The 13,739-nt window shown below is 43.1% G+C and overlaps 1 protein-coding gene across 6 annotated transcripts in view; it reads left to right on the top strand.

Moving 5' to 3' along the window:
* The window catches only part of SENP1 (SUMO specific peptidase 1), a 50,079-nt gene extending 41,013 nt beyond the window's left edge, over nt 1–9,066 (top strand). For all 6 annotated transcript variants that reach the window (XM_070621143.1, XM_070621141.1, XM_008513604.2 and 3 more), the window contains 5 exons: nt 3,253–3,456; nt 4,308–4,387; nt 5,300–5,384; nt 5,908–6,003; nt 6,941–9,066. In XM_070621143.1, coding sequence (XP_070477244.1) covers nt 3,253–3,456; nt 4,308–4,387; nt 5,300–5,384; nt 5,908–6,003; nt 6,941–7,003 — 528 coding nt within the window. In that variant the 3' untranslated portion in view covers nt 7,004–9,066. The remainder of the gene's footprint in view (nt 1–3,252; nt 3,457–4,307; nt 4,388–5,299; nt 5,385–5,907; nt 6,004–6,940) is intronic.
* Nucleotides 9,067–13,739: the final 4,673 nt, after the last annotated feature.

The following is a 13,739-nucleotide window of genomic DNA, read 5'->3' as shown; positions in this document are numbered from 1 at the left end:
AGGAAGATACAAATAGCAATGGTCATATATGTCATTGTGGTAACATACAGGAAAAGGATTGAGTCATTTGTTTGAAAGCATTGTAGGCTTTTCTTTTAAAGAAAAGTTTTTTTAGCTTCAGCCTGGCAGCTCTTCAAATAAAATCACAAAGGAACAAGACTCTATAAACAACCATCCCATCCCCAACAGGACTGCATAGACAAGCAGGCGCTCATGGCTAAGGCTGTGAAGGCAGCAAGAAGGCAGCTCCTTAGGCATCAGGAGCCACAGCAAGCAGAGGCAAGCATGGGCCCCAAAAAGAGTGACCAGTGGACCAACACTGGCGGTCGTCCTCCAATGCTGGTATATTGGCAAGGCAGACAGTAGGCACAGGCCTGGTTTACTACTCTTAGCCCCCTATTTCAAAGGGAATTCAAGATCTTCTGGAGCTAAGAGAGTCTTGTGTGCAGAAAGGCTCTCACCATGGGAGGGGAGGCACCCTTGTCTTCACAAAATACAGCCAAGTGCTGTGACCATCACTGCTTCTCTTTCATCTTAAGCACTGTGATCCCTTCTCTCATTTCTTTTTCCTTCATCTTCAGCCCTCCTCCATAAGGTGATCTGTGGGATTCTTTTTGTTTTCTAACTCTTAGCTTGTTTTTTTGGTATGTTTGTGTCTTGCCTAAACTATGGCAGTTTTCCTCATTTGGACACAGTAATAGCTGAAAAATTGAGGAGAGAAACTTGTCTCTAAATTCTGCCTCAGATGTCAGATTACACATCCTCACCTAATGGGAGGGAACATTGGGGCCACCAAGCTCCCTCCTAGTAGGATACAGGGAAATGAAAAAGAACCCAGATAACTCCTTCGAGCTAGTTAGCAAGCTGACTTCGGAGGAGTCCCTTCCCCTCTCAGTGGAAAAACTTTGGTTGGAGACAGAGCTAAAGCAGTGGAAGAGGGATTCTCAAAGGAAACAGACAGTGTGGTATCCTGATTGCTAGCTCTCTGTTCCTGTTCAGCTGGGTTTCTTTAGCTTTATAGTCTACTCTCAACAAAATAAGAATAAAATAAAAAAAGAAAACAAACTCAGACCGTGTAAGTCCCACTAAACTTCACTGGATTCTGGTACTCTTTCCTCCTGAAAAATAGGATAGATGTGTGTAGCGTGACACTCAGGGTAATGATCCTAAAGGTGATAGTCCTCTGATGGGCACCTGGGGGAGATCGATCTCCATGGCTTTCATGTGCTTAGCTCTCCTTATTTCTCCTCCTGATTCCTTTCACCTCCCCCTTGAGTCCTTACTGCCTCTTATAATATATAATTTGCCCCATGGAAGGTTTGGCTTACAGTGACTGGCAGGTCATCTGCCTATTCACTTCATGCCTTGGATTGAAGAGTGTAGCCTTGTGATAGGGCTAACATTGTGGGATGGGTAGAATACCAGAGGAATCTATCACTTCTTGCTGATTCTCTCTCATTAGAGAATACAGTTTATAGCCTAGAAATCCGTGCTTGCTGGGCAGATCCTCCTGCATTTCTGGCTGCTGCCTTCAGAAACCTAGAAGCATCTTTTAGCACCTTTATCCTCGAGGACAGGGTTAGATTGAAATTCAAGATTTGAGAAAGCAATGATCCTAATTGTGTCTGATTCATTATCATTATTTAAAATAACTAATCTCTAGTTATCTATTGGGCATCACACTAAGCAGAGAGTGGGCCACAACCTGAGTCCTCTGGGCCTGCTGGGCCTGTTGCTGAGTCTTTAGAGGTACAGGCAGAACTGTGTCTTTCTTCAATCCTAGCCTTCCTCACCCGTACCCTCCCAGAGCTCTGCCTCATGGCCAGTGTGGTTTCCCTGCAGCTGCCTAGGCATCCTCGTCTATAGGCCCTTTCTCTAGTCTAGACCATGCTCCGGTGTGTTCTTGGCAGAGTTTCCTGCTGCCTACCCAATATGTAGTTGCCTACTGTTGGGCAGTAGCTCACTGCTCTGGCATCCTAGTGTGTAAATATTTGTCAAAGGACGGGGGCGTTTTCCCATTCCCCAAAAAGCATTCTGAAAAATGTGCCTGTTTTCTTAGTCATATTTCCAAGCTGTGGATCTGTTAGCCCATTCATTCCTTGCAGTTGACAGACATTGGCCTGGCCTCAGCTGGCCACGTAAAGTAAGTATGCGGTAACTTCCGGCACAGTAACTTTCAAGCTTTAGTACCAAGGAGTCTTGGACCTAAAGGAACCATAGAGGACGGAGTCACTATTAGAGAATGTGTTGTTTCATTAACAGGAAGAATCACATCACTCCCATATCCAGCATTTTAGTTTCTTTCACTTGTACTTGATACTGAAGGAATAAATGGAGTCAACAAAAATGGGAAAGCTAACCATATAGGTTCTAGGGGAGAACTTCACTCTTCATGGTTGTGACTTTACTTCCAGGTCTCGTGTAATGTAGGTTGTTTTTTTTTAAAGATTTTATTTTTTTCCTTTTTCTCCCCAAAGCCCCCCAGTACATAGTTGTGTATTCTTAGTTGTGGGTCCTTCTAGTTGTGGTAATGTAGGTTTTTATACTACATCCATGTCTGCCTCTATAAAGATGACATTGCTGAGCTGCTGTCAGTTTAGGGTATTTCCCAGTGCAATTGATGGTTTATCCTGTCACTCAGTTCTCCTTGAGACCAAAACAGTTTGCCTCTACAAGATGGTTATTAGGCTGAAAAGGCAGTCTTCAGCCATGGAGCAGTTTTCTATCTTTGTGCAAAACCAAGTGACCTACTTAAATGGATTGAATTGTTGATCTTAGCATTATTAACACTAGACTCTTAACTGACAGGCTCAGGATTTATTTAAATTGCTCATACAGTCCCAATAGCTCAAGTAACTGCAAATATGCCTTATTAAACTGCTTTCTTTCTTCCTTTTCTTTTCTCTAAGTCTCACCTTCTAGTACCCCTTCTCTTCATTCTCCAGTTTTTTGAGTTAATCCTCAGTCTTCTACAAGTCTGGCCAGCATCTGCCCATATGTATCCCCAACCCATATATGATATATATACATAGTCAGCTTTTTCTGTTTTCACTGTTTATATCCACCTCAGCCTTCTTCCTTTCTAGTCAGAATTTGCTATAGGAACATGAGACTGTTGGGCATTGAAATCTTAATTGAATTGATTAGGAAACAACATATACTGTGCAATATAGCACTTGCTTTTCCTTCATACAACACAACTCTTTTGAAGGCCTTAGTAGCTGTTTTAATACATATAATTTCTTCCCACAGATCATCAATTTCTACATGAATATGCTGATGGAGCGAAGTAAAGAGAAGGGATTGCCAAGTGTGCATGCATTTAATACCTTTTTTTTCACTAAGTTAAAAACGGCTGGTTATCAGGCAGTGAAACGTTGGACAAAGAAAGTTGATATATTTTCTGTTGACATTCTTTTGGTGCCCATTCACCTGGGAGTGCACTGGTGTCTTGCTGTGAGTACCTCTTTTATTTTTGATAAAATTGAAAAGAAATCTATATAATTATAGAATACACAGAGAGTAGTGAGTAGTTCTACATTTTTTCACTGGATGATTAAGAGAAAGAGTAATGTTTAGTTGGCTAAAAATTGGGTAGATCAATGAACTTCCTGTTAAGAGTGAGATACTTAGACTTTGAAGAAAGTAGTGGAATTTCCTTTCCTGGAAATATTTAAGAGAGAGTTATAAGTTTAAGCAGCCTCATGGCAGTGCATGGAGGGAAAAGGTGACTTCTTGATGATGCCAACTCAGATTCTGTGACTATTATTTTCTGCCTAATCATGACTTGCCTTGCATACTTGGTAATTTAATATTTTTTTGACGCTGAAAACATGGATACGTTAACTGAATGTATTAATAAAAGTGTAAAAGTTATTTCAGTCTATTTTTAATTATATTTGAAAAGCATGAAGCCAGAAGGAAATTCTCCAGGTAAAGAAACAAAACCCAGAATCTTTTACCACCATTCTGAAGCTGTGTGGAAATGATCTAACTCAGCTTACGTTCTCTGAAGAGTACGTTGTGTCTTCCCTGCTGCCCACGTTGCAGATGGAGAACCTGATTACTTGAAAAAGGTTTCAGGGCAATTAATGGGGCCACCAGTCAATCGGCCCCCATCATAGTTCTATGTCAATAATCCCCCCGTTCTTCTTTCCACTGCAGATTATGCATGGTGTAACGCAGAGTATCAATCAGACTTGTCATGATTTCACAGGAAATCTAGCAAAAGCCTCCAAGTTCCAGGAAAGGGAAAAGCTGAGAATCCAGTTTTCTTCACTTTATAAACACAGATTTTTTATTTCCAGGTTGTGGACTTTAGAAAGAAGAATATTACCTATTATGACTCTATGGGTGGGATAAACAATGAAGCCTGCAGGATCCTCTTGTAAGTAGGGAGTTGATGACAGAAGAGTTTGGTACTGGGTATATATTGTGTTTTTCCAGCTATTGAACTCAGTTCTTTGATATCTTCAATGGAGTGATTAATAAAGGAAATCTTCATATTAAGTAAGAATGGATATTTTACATCTAAGTAAGTAAAGTTTAATAATAATACAAAAATATGCCCTACTGGGGACAGTTATTGTCCCAGTGCACTAAAACATAGAGTGGATATATACATTCAGATATAGAAACTGCTTAGAAATCTTCTAATCCAACGTCCTAATTTTTTCAGATGAAGAAACCAAGACCCACAGAAGTGACTTTAATTTGCTCAGGTCCTTCTAATTAGTGGCTCAACTGGGAACCAGAATGCAGATCTCTTTATACCCTATCTGTTTCTCTTTCCAAAACGCCTATTCCTCACTGTACCACTCTGGTGGCAGGAGGAGGCAGGTTCCAGAATGGTGAGCAGTTTGCGCTTAAGAAGAGTGCTCTATTTGAGGTATACACTCAACAAATTGTTGGTTTGGATTGAATTTTCACACAGGAGAATGAATCAAGACTAAAAATAGTAAACACTTCAATATTGCTGGAGAAACATTCTTCTTCCATTAGAGTGAGTTTGAAAGTACCACATATAAACCAAGGAAAGGAATCAAAACTCGTTACTCAGGAGGAACCATAAGTAGAAGGGTCTTGGGTGTCAGAGGCAGAGGTCATGTTTCTTGTGAGTTGACAGTGGGGCGTGAGTTGTAGTGGCTGCAGTCCAGAGAGTCCCGGCCCAGCATTGTATACTGTTTCCCTCAGAAGTGCAGGTGAAAACTCTTCCTAAGGACTATCAGCCGTGTTCTTATGGTGGCAGCTGTCATCAGTGTTCCCCACAGTTCATCGCATTCTCTCCCAATACCTTTAGGCAATACCTAAAGCAAGAAAGCCTTGACAAGAAAAGGAAAGAGTTTGACACCAATGGCTGGCAGCTCTTCAGCAAGAAAAGCCAGGTACATTTCATCTTGATGAGATGGAAATCCTGATATGAGGACATTTGGGAAGGAAAGAATTTCACTGCTTGATTCCCAGGGACCTTCTTTAGTGTCCAGCCTGACTTCAGCTTGGTCGTTTGCTTCCTTGGGGAAGGTGGAGTAAGCTCTCTGTGGGAAAACTGGTAATGTGTTTCTTATGTAGAACTAGGTTTTCTAAATACCCAGCTATTTTGCTAAGCTTTTCACTCCTGTAGGAAATGTTTGCTGATTGTTTAGCTCTTGTGAGAGGGACCAGTTTTTACATCCTTAGGTGCCATGGAAGTCTACGATAGTCTCCTGTGTGGTTTATACGAAGTCCACAGGCCAACTGAGATGCTATATTTTTTTCTGTGAACCTCTGTTCTGAGTGGGGTACCAGGGTCATCTCTTTAAGATTCAGGGAAACCTGTAAAATTTATATCCTTTGGTTCTTATTTATAATCTAATAAAAAGAAAGAAAGCTTGGAAAGATGTCACCTTTTTGTTGTCTTTGGTCTTTCAGGAAATTCCACAGCAGATGAATGGGAGTGACTGTGGCATGTTTGCCTGCAAATATGCTGACTGTATTACCAAAGACAGACCAATCAACTTCACACAGGTGAGCTGAGCCTTGAGGAGCGAGCTCTGTGACCACCTGGCCTCCCGGCTGCCTGGTAGATGTTTTTCTCTCCACTTGCTCTGCTTCGGGGCCTCCACGTCAGCCTATGGCTCCTAACACTGGTGCTTCCTGCCCATGTCACGTCACAAAAAAAATGATCGTTCTAGGCCACATCCTAGGTTACCATATATCACATAGTGTAGTCAAGGAATCCTGATCAGTAGTAGAACATTCTCTACCCATCTTCCCCTCCTACCTCAAATCGTATAAGAAACAGAGACCTGGAATCAGAGCAAGTTTTCTTCAGTTTCCCTTTATTTGGTTAGCAGTCAGGTTTTGGAACAGGCCACACTTTGATCTCCTGGTGCAATTTGTTATGCTGCCCCCCTCCCCTGCCCCTCACTTGATGCAGCTGATCCGTCTTCTCTTAGTTTGTTCTCTCCGTGTGGTCCTTCAGAGACCAAAGTGGGTTGAGCCTAGAGATTATGGTTTATTCTATGTCCTCTACTTAACTCTTGACTTCTGTCTAAATTAATAACTTTTCCAAAGTTTTCCTCCATAGCCATTGGGTGGAGCTTGTAGTTCCCATAACTCTTCCTCTAAAAACTGAGCCTTTGATTTTCAGGCCTCACATGTCATATCCTCTTCAAAGTTCAAAAAGAGGACTTGATGGACACCATTCTAAAATTCTTAGAAACATTTGGGGACTCCTGGCAATACCCAGTAAAACTTCTAAGGCTACAATAATGGAAAATAGCAGTAAAGATAGCAATAGAAAAAGCAGTAGAAAGAAAAAAAGCACATGTAATCAAGAATGAGCACTTTGAAAAACCAGAAATGCAACTGAGACTATTTTAGTTGAAAACTTCGAGAAGGAAGAGAGTATTGGGTCTGGATAAAAGAAATGAAAATTAAGGTTATCTCTGTGTCCCTGCAGCAACACATGCCGTACTTCCGGAAGCGGATGGTCTGGGAGATCCTCCACCGAAAGCTCTTGTGAAGACTGTCTCCATTAGCAGACATTGACCTTGTGGGGACCAGCTCTTTGTTGTCTACAGCCAGAGACCTTGGAAACAGCTGCTCCCAATCCTCTGTTCTTGTAAAGCCCTTGATCCTGGACCAGGCCCTGGCGAGATGCATTCACAAGCACATCTGCCTTTCCTTTTGTATCTCAGATACTATTTTTGCAAAGAAACTTTGGTGCTGTGAAAGGGGTGAGGGGACATCCCTAAGCTGAAGAGAAAGACTGCTTTTCACTTCTTCAGTTCTGCCATCTTGTTTTCAAAGGGCTCCAGCCTCACTCAGTCCTTAGGGGACTGAGAGAAGCTTGGAAAGACTCTTGGTTTCATATCAACTCTTGTTGTTAGGCCTTACTAAGAGGTAGGAAAGGGCATGGGCAAAAAGTTAGGGATGACAACCACCAGCATATACACGCACACACATACATGCACACAGGATTTCCAAGACATGTTGTCAGGAATGTGACTGTAAACTGGACTTTGGGGCACATGCATAAGTCCCTCCTTCAGGACTTTTCCTATTTATATGCCCCTTTGTGAAATCTGTCTGTTCTGTACAAGGCTGTTTTATCATCTTGTAGCTTCCTCCCATCTTGAGGCACAACACACGAGCCATGGGTGGACCCCAAGGTCCCAGGCAGTCCTTTCCTTAAAAGCAGGAGTTTGCATGTGCTTACAAGACATAATATGGGGAAGACCCACCCAGGGAGCGGTTTAGTGGAGCAACAAGCACCACTTTGACTGCCGCCTACTTCTGACCAAGATGAAGAAGGACCTCAGTCCTTAGCAGAAAATTCCAGCATTGTATGAATGCAGGTCTAGTTTGGTCTGTGGCTGGTTAGTTTAAATATGCTTCGAACCACAGAGAATTTAATATATATATATATATATATATATATATATATATATATATATATTTCACAGGGATATGCTTTCTTTTTAAAAGGCTGAATGTGTTCACCATTTTAGCCTGCAGATTTATTTCCATTTTCCAAATTTAGCTCTAGCACGCACAGATCCCAACCCCTCTGTGTAGGGTGTTTGTGGACTTCCTAACAGAATATTTCAAGGCCTGGATGATCTTTGGCTTAGGGGGAAGAGGTTACAGAGGGAGATGAGATTTTCAACTGGAAAACAGGTGGAATTTGGACTGAGCAACTTGAGATTTTAAAACTCCTATTCCTTTTGTTCTTTCTAGCATCTCCCCCACCCTCTGAGTGGTCCTCAGGCTAAATAGTGAAATGATCCAATGCCAGTGTCATTTTGTACTTAAGTTCCAAAATAGGAACGTTTTATACTTTTTTCTGTATTGTAATAGGTAGTTTTGTATGAAATCTTTTCTCCTCTTCCCACGTACCCCATCCTTTCCAGCATTGTGCTTTCTCCCTGGGCTTATTTGAAAATTTTACTCTGTTTTATACCAAGCTTGTTTAGTACATTTTTCTATGTTTTACCACAGGTTACAATTTGAAAAGAAAACTATTTTTTTTAAATATTCCATTGTTAACTGAATGTTACTGTCTCCACTCCAGCAACTAGAGGGTCCTACCTTTTCATAACTGCCTGCCTTCTCGGGGAAGACCACCTTTTGTTTGTTTGTTTTCTTTTCTTTCTTTCTTTCTTTTTTTTTTTTCTTTTGGTGTTTTCTATAGGAAATAAATAGCTTTCTATATATGAGTTGGTGGGACCTTTCACATTCTCTTTAGAAAGCTATGGCATGCAGGTCCATTGTAGGACTCCTGAATATTGATTCTTGGTACTTAATGTATTTAAGTGACAACTTGAAAGGTGGCAATATGGTATAGATTGGGACTATGAATTGAAAGACCTGAGTTTCTCAGGCTCTCTTGCTATTGTCTGGGGGACTCAGAACAAGATAGTTCTCTGTGTTTATTGTTTGTCCATTTAGATAACATCTGTCTTACCTTCCTCACAGACTTTTTGTACAGACCAAAGGAACAAATATTTATTGCCATGTATAGCAGAAAATGAAACATGCAACAAAAGCACTTTGAAAAATACATAAGGAATTGTGGAGCCTGTCTGAACTTGACCGCCCTTTCTGACCAATGCAGTTTTGTACAAGGTGGAGTTAGTGATCCTGAGACCACCCTGCATGGGTGGGCCAAGCTGAGACATAGGTTGTGGCCCAGAGTGGCTCAGTGGGAAGCAAATATAGACTTATATATTGGGCCATCCGTTCCAGAGGGCTGGCTAGCCAACAAGAGGAGGCCTAGCATCTGGAGAATTCCTTTCTCCTTCATTTAAGGGTGGGCTTTGATGATGGGGGAAGAAGAAAGATGTTCCTACATTCCAAGGCCAAGGGCATGTTACCAGTATCTTGTTTAATCTGCTATAAACTAAAGTCAATCACTTTCCTTTTCTCCTCTCCTCCCCTCTCCCCTGTGCTCAGTGCTCATAATCACCTACCTCCCCCAAAAAAGGAACACTGGAGGGATGATAAGCTCTAGATGCCAAATACAGAGCCTTCAACAGAAACCACAGTCCCAGCAATCACTTCTGGACCCTGTACAGAGAAAGTCAGATAGACCGTTCCTGCCTATTTGAGAATACATGATCCAAGGCACGGAGGCTAGTTCCATCCCATTTGTCACCTGAGACCCACTGTTGCTCCTGACAGTCCTCTCCCTCTGAGAATACCCTGCAGCAGTGGGGAGTGTGGCTTTTTCAGGAGATTCAGAGAAGCAGGGAGTTGAAGGAGAGACCCCCTGTTGCCCCCAGAAGTCCTGTTTAGGGTTGAATGTAAGAGTACTTTTCCCTCTGCTGGCCTGGAGACTTTGTGTACGTTGACTTCTCTCTATATGAGGAGCTTCATACTTCTCTGTGGTATCAACTTCTCTCTTCTTTAGCCCCTATAATTGTACTCGCATCTTCTACCTACTGCCCCTAGCAAAGTTAGCCCCAAGTTTTTGTGACCTGGGGTAGAAACAGGTAAACTGGAAAAGCACTGCCAGCAGCCCCATCCCATAGTCTGTCCCTCACCACCTGGTTTTACATGGCCCATAAAAATCTCTAGTGGGTGGAGAGGGAGAGGTTCCTATAAAAGCCCCAATGTTTTTAATGTTTCAGCCTCTGGTCCTTCTGTGCCACCCCTCCAGCTCTCAAACATGTCTTGCCAGAGTAAGACAGATGACTGACACTGGGCTTCGTCTTCTCCCTTGCTTCGCCTGGATGGGCCGAGGTGAGGTGGAATGATGCTTGCACCCTAGGAGTTCACATACCCAAGAGAGTCAGAAAAGGAGGCATAAGGCTATCAGGCCCTGTTGTTTACTCAAACAGACTACCTGCTGAGCTGGGAAAGTTGCCATATTTCTCTGTCCGGGAGCAATCTATCCACAGCTTCAAATTCATCCTAAAGTTTTGGAAGGAACAAGTAAGGCTTGGCCTGGCATCCTTCCTTATACTGCAAGCCTTATTTCACATGTGCTGAACCCAACGTCTGTCTGTTAAGACCCCATCACTACCATATCCAAATCTGGAGGTGGGGAAGGACAAAAGGGTATGTCGGGTCAGGCTGGTCACCCACTAAGATAAGGGAGAACTTACATGTGCATCCCCTGTGGAAGGGAAAAGGGAAAGTGGGAGACTGAACTAGAAGGTAAGCCTCGAGGAAATATTAGTGCAGGCTGCCTCTCCAGCCTGTCAGGGCCAGGCCAGGGATAATTCCAGTTGTGAGTGGTTGGACCAGATGTCCAGGGTCTTGTTAAAGTCTAAGATTCTGAAATGTTATTTAGGGTCATAATGCTGTTTGGAATAGGAATCAGTCAAGGTGGAGATTCAAAATTAAAGTTTAAGGCCAGTGTTAACTTTTTAGAGCTAAGGCCCAGGTCAAAGTCTTATCCTAATGGACAGATGGTAGCTATAGACTTTTCTTCGTTTTAAGGTGAGGAGTAGCCATCAACTGCTTGACTTCTGGAGATTGTCGTTCTACCCTTCGCAGAACACAATTGCTGGGAAGGGAAAGTGTGTGGGAGAGAGGCGCACAGGAGCCTAGAGTCTTCAGTCTGCTGGCCACCCCTCATTCAATTTTCTCTTTTATTCCTTTCAGAAATATGTACAGAGCACACGCACTAAACCCCTCTCCCTGAAGCCTTCCCTGATCACTGAACATGTCTTATCTGGATGTCTGCAGCCCTTGTAATCGGAAAATAATACAACTCCACACGCTATTTATACTGTATTCTGTCTTTTACATCAGCAATGGACTGAGACATGTTGCCACTAAGGGCAGGTGAATGATTTGGTGCTTTTTTTTCAAACCAGGAGTGCAAGCTACTTCTCTCCAGCCTGCCACAGCAGAGAAGGGGTAACTCTATAAAAGTTTAGAAAGACAGCATGTGGGAGTTGGAGGAAGAAGAGCTACTCATGACTAGTGAGGCTGCACCTCCTTTGAGGTCCCAAACTTTCATCTCTGGTCCAAACCTCATGCCCCACTCTGCCCTTAACGAGAACACCTTCCTCAGCAGTTCAGCATGCCCCTCAGGGGTCTCAGTCTATCCCAGGGAGCTAATCAAAGTATTTTTTTTTCCAACCACACATCTTTCTGTTAAATACAGTTCTCTCCATCCTTTTTACATCCTTATAGATTGAGACCATGGGTCCCTTTCTGCTTGCCTTATCCTTTAGATGGACTGTTTTACATGCTGCCTGCATCTTGTATACTAGCCAGAGCTAAGTTCCTGGAGGCCATTTGTCTCATCTGATACTTCTGGGGAACCCCTTACACTAGATGTTTAATAAGCGTGTGTTTAAGCCCTGGGCTTGGGGGCCATGAAAGGCGGTGTGAGGAGATGGTTTGACCAAGGAAATAAAAGCCACCTGTTCACCAGGACCTTAGAGTCTAACTTGGGAGGCCAGGCAGACACCAAGCAATGGACCTTATCAAAAAAGCCAGCTCATGGGCACGTGGTCCAGTTTGAAGCTTGATGTGGATGATGGAGAGGAAGAGGTAGCGATAAGTCAGGGATGATGTTGCCTTTTTCTGTCTGTGACTCTACTTTTTAAGTTGATTTATTTAAAATTCTGTGGATTTTGCTTTCTTGCTTTGACTGGAAACTCCCTGGTAAAAAGGACTTGATGGTGTTTGTCTCTCTAAGACTGTCTCTCTGTCTCTTTGACTGTTTGTTCTGTCTCTGTCTGTGTCTATGTCTCCTGATCCAAGCTGGACCAGTGATTGGATTCTCAGTGTGGTCTGGATTCCTGAGTTCACCCCTTAACCAGGAGTCTGAATACTGTTCATTCATTTATTTCATTCCACATACCTGGAATTGAAGCCTGGAACTCAAATAACATGCAAATCCGTGGCTCCCTGGCACTTTTTAAAACCAGACCTGTCTGTGGAGCTGCCCAGAGAGCCCTGCTGAGCCAAACACACCAGTCAGGACTTCCAACCCACCCTGCTAACAGCATCCCTTGTCTCCTTGCCCCTCTCTCATACCCCTTCCTCCTCACAGTCTAGCAAAGAAGGGCTCCCACTGCTTGCCTCTTTGAAGCTCACACTCCAAAGGATAGAAAGCAAGAAAACACCAACTTCTCAAAAATCTCCCTCTATGTTGGTGAAACAGTTATATCTGTGTTGAGTTAGAAGAGCCCCTTGTAGCCTCCGGGACATTCTTGAGTTCTAACGTTTTTCTAGGCATGGTTAAGATTTTTCACCCATTTGAAAATGGTTGGAGTGAGGAGGGAAACCTTCCAGCCCCTCTTGTTTTCTAGTTCCTGAATGTAGTTAAAGATAGCTGATGATTGTCTGGGTCTGTCACCGAAAGGGGAGAAGACTTCCTCCAAGTGGAGACCTAGAGTTGACCATGAGTCAGAGCCAACCTCTGTGTCCACCTGGGGATAACTACTTCCTGGGTGCCTGGTTTGGTCTTGGGTGCAGCAGAAAGTTACAAAGGGAAGGGGGGTAGGGTTTGTGTTCCTCAAGGAATTCGTGTTTCAGATACTTCTTGAACCCCAGACAGAATGTTTTGCTTCCTTGTGTGCCTGTGCCCAATTTCCCATCAGCCCATCACCAGCTTATGATGGCCTATGAGGCCCTACACAATCAGCCCACTACCTCTCCATCAGCATTGTCTACCCCTCTGCCCTGGCTCACTAGCCTCAGCTGCGCAGGCCTCCTTGGTGTTTGTCTAACAAACCAAGCTTGCTTCCACCTCACAGTTCTACAGTCATGCATTGCTTAAAAATGGGGATGCATTCTGAGAATGCATCACTAGGCAATTTTGTCATTGAACATCATAGGTATACTTCACAAACCTAGGTGGTGTAGCCTACTACACACTTAGGCTATCTGGTACTAATCTTATGCGACCGTCGTATATGCGGTCTGTTGTTGACCAAGATGTTGTTATGCAGTGCATGACTGTACTTGTTGCTTCCTATGTCTGGAGGGCTTTTCCCCAGATATCCTCCCTCACTTCCTCCCGCTGTGGTGCAGTATCATCATCACACCCCAATTATCATACTTCCTAGCTTCCTTACCTTCATTTTTTTTCTCCATAGCACTTAACGTCTATCTCATTTACTCAGTTTGTTTTGTCTGCCTCTCATCAAAATGTCTGTTCTGTTCATTCTGCATCCCAAGTGCCCAGAGCAGTCGAAGGAGAGAATTGTTGGAGTGAATGAATTACTATTCAGCATCTCTGACTGTGCTTCCCTTCCGTTTTGATAGTCTCACCCTATTCAAGGCCTCACCTC

Source organism: Equus przewalskii, chromosome 5 (assembly GCF_037783145.1).
Source record: "Equus przewalskii isolate Varuska chromosome 5, EquPr2, whole genome shotgun sequence".
Lineage (NCBI taxonomy): Eukaryota > Metazoa > Chordata > Mammalia > Perissodactyla > Equidae > Equus > Equus przewalskii.
Note: the sequence above shows the minus strand (reverse complement) of the source record. Positions and strands in the feature narration are given on the sequence as shown.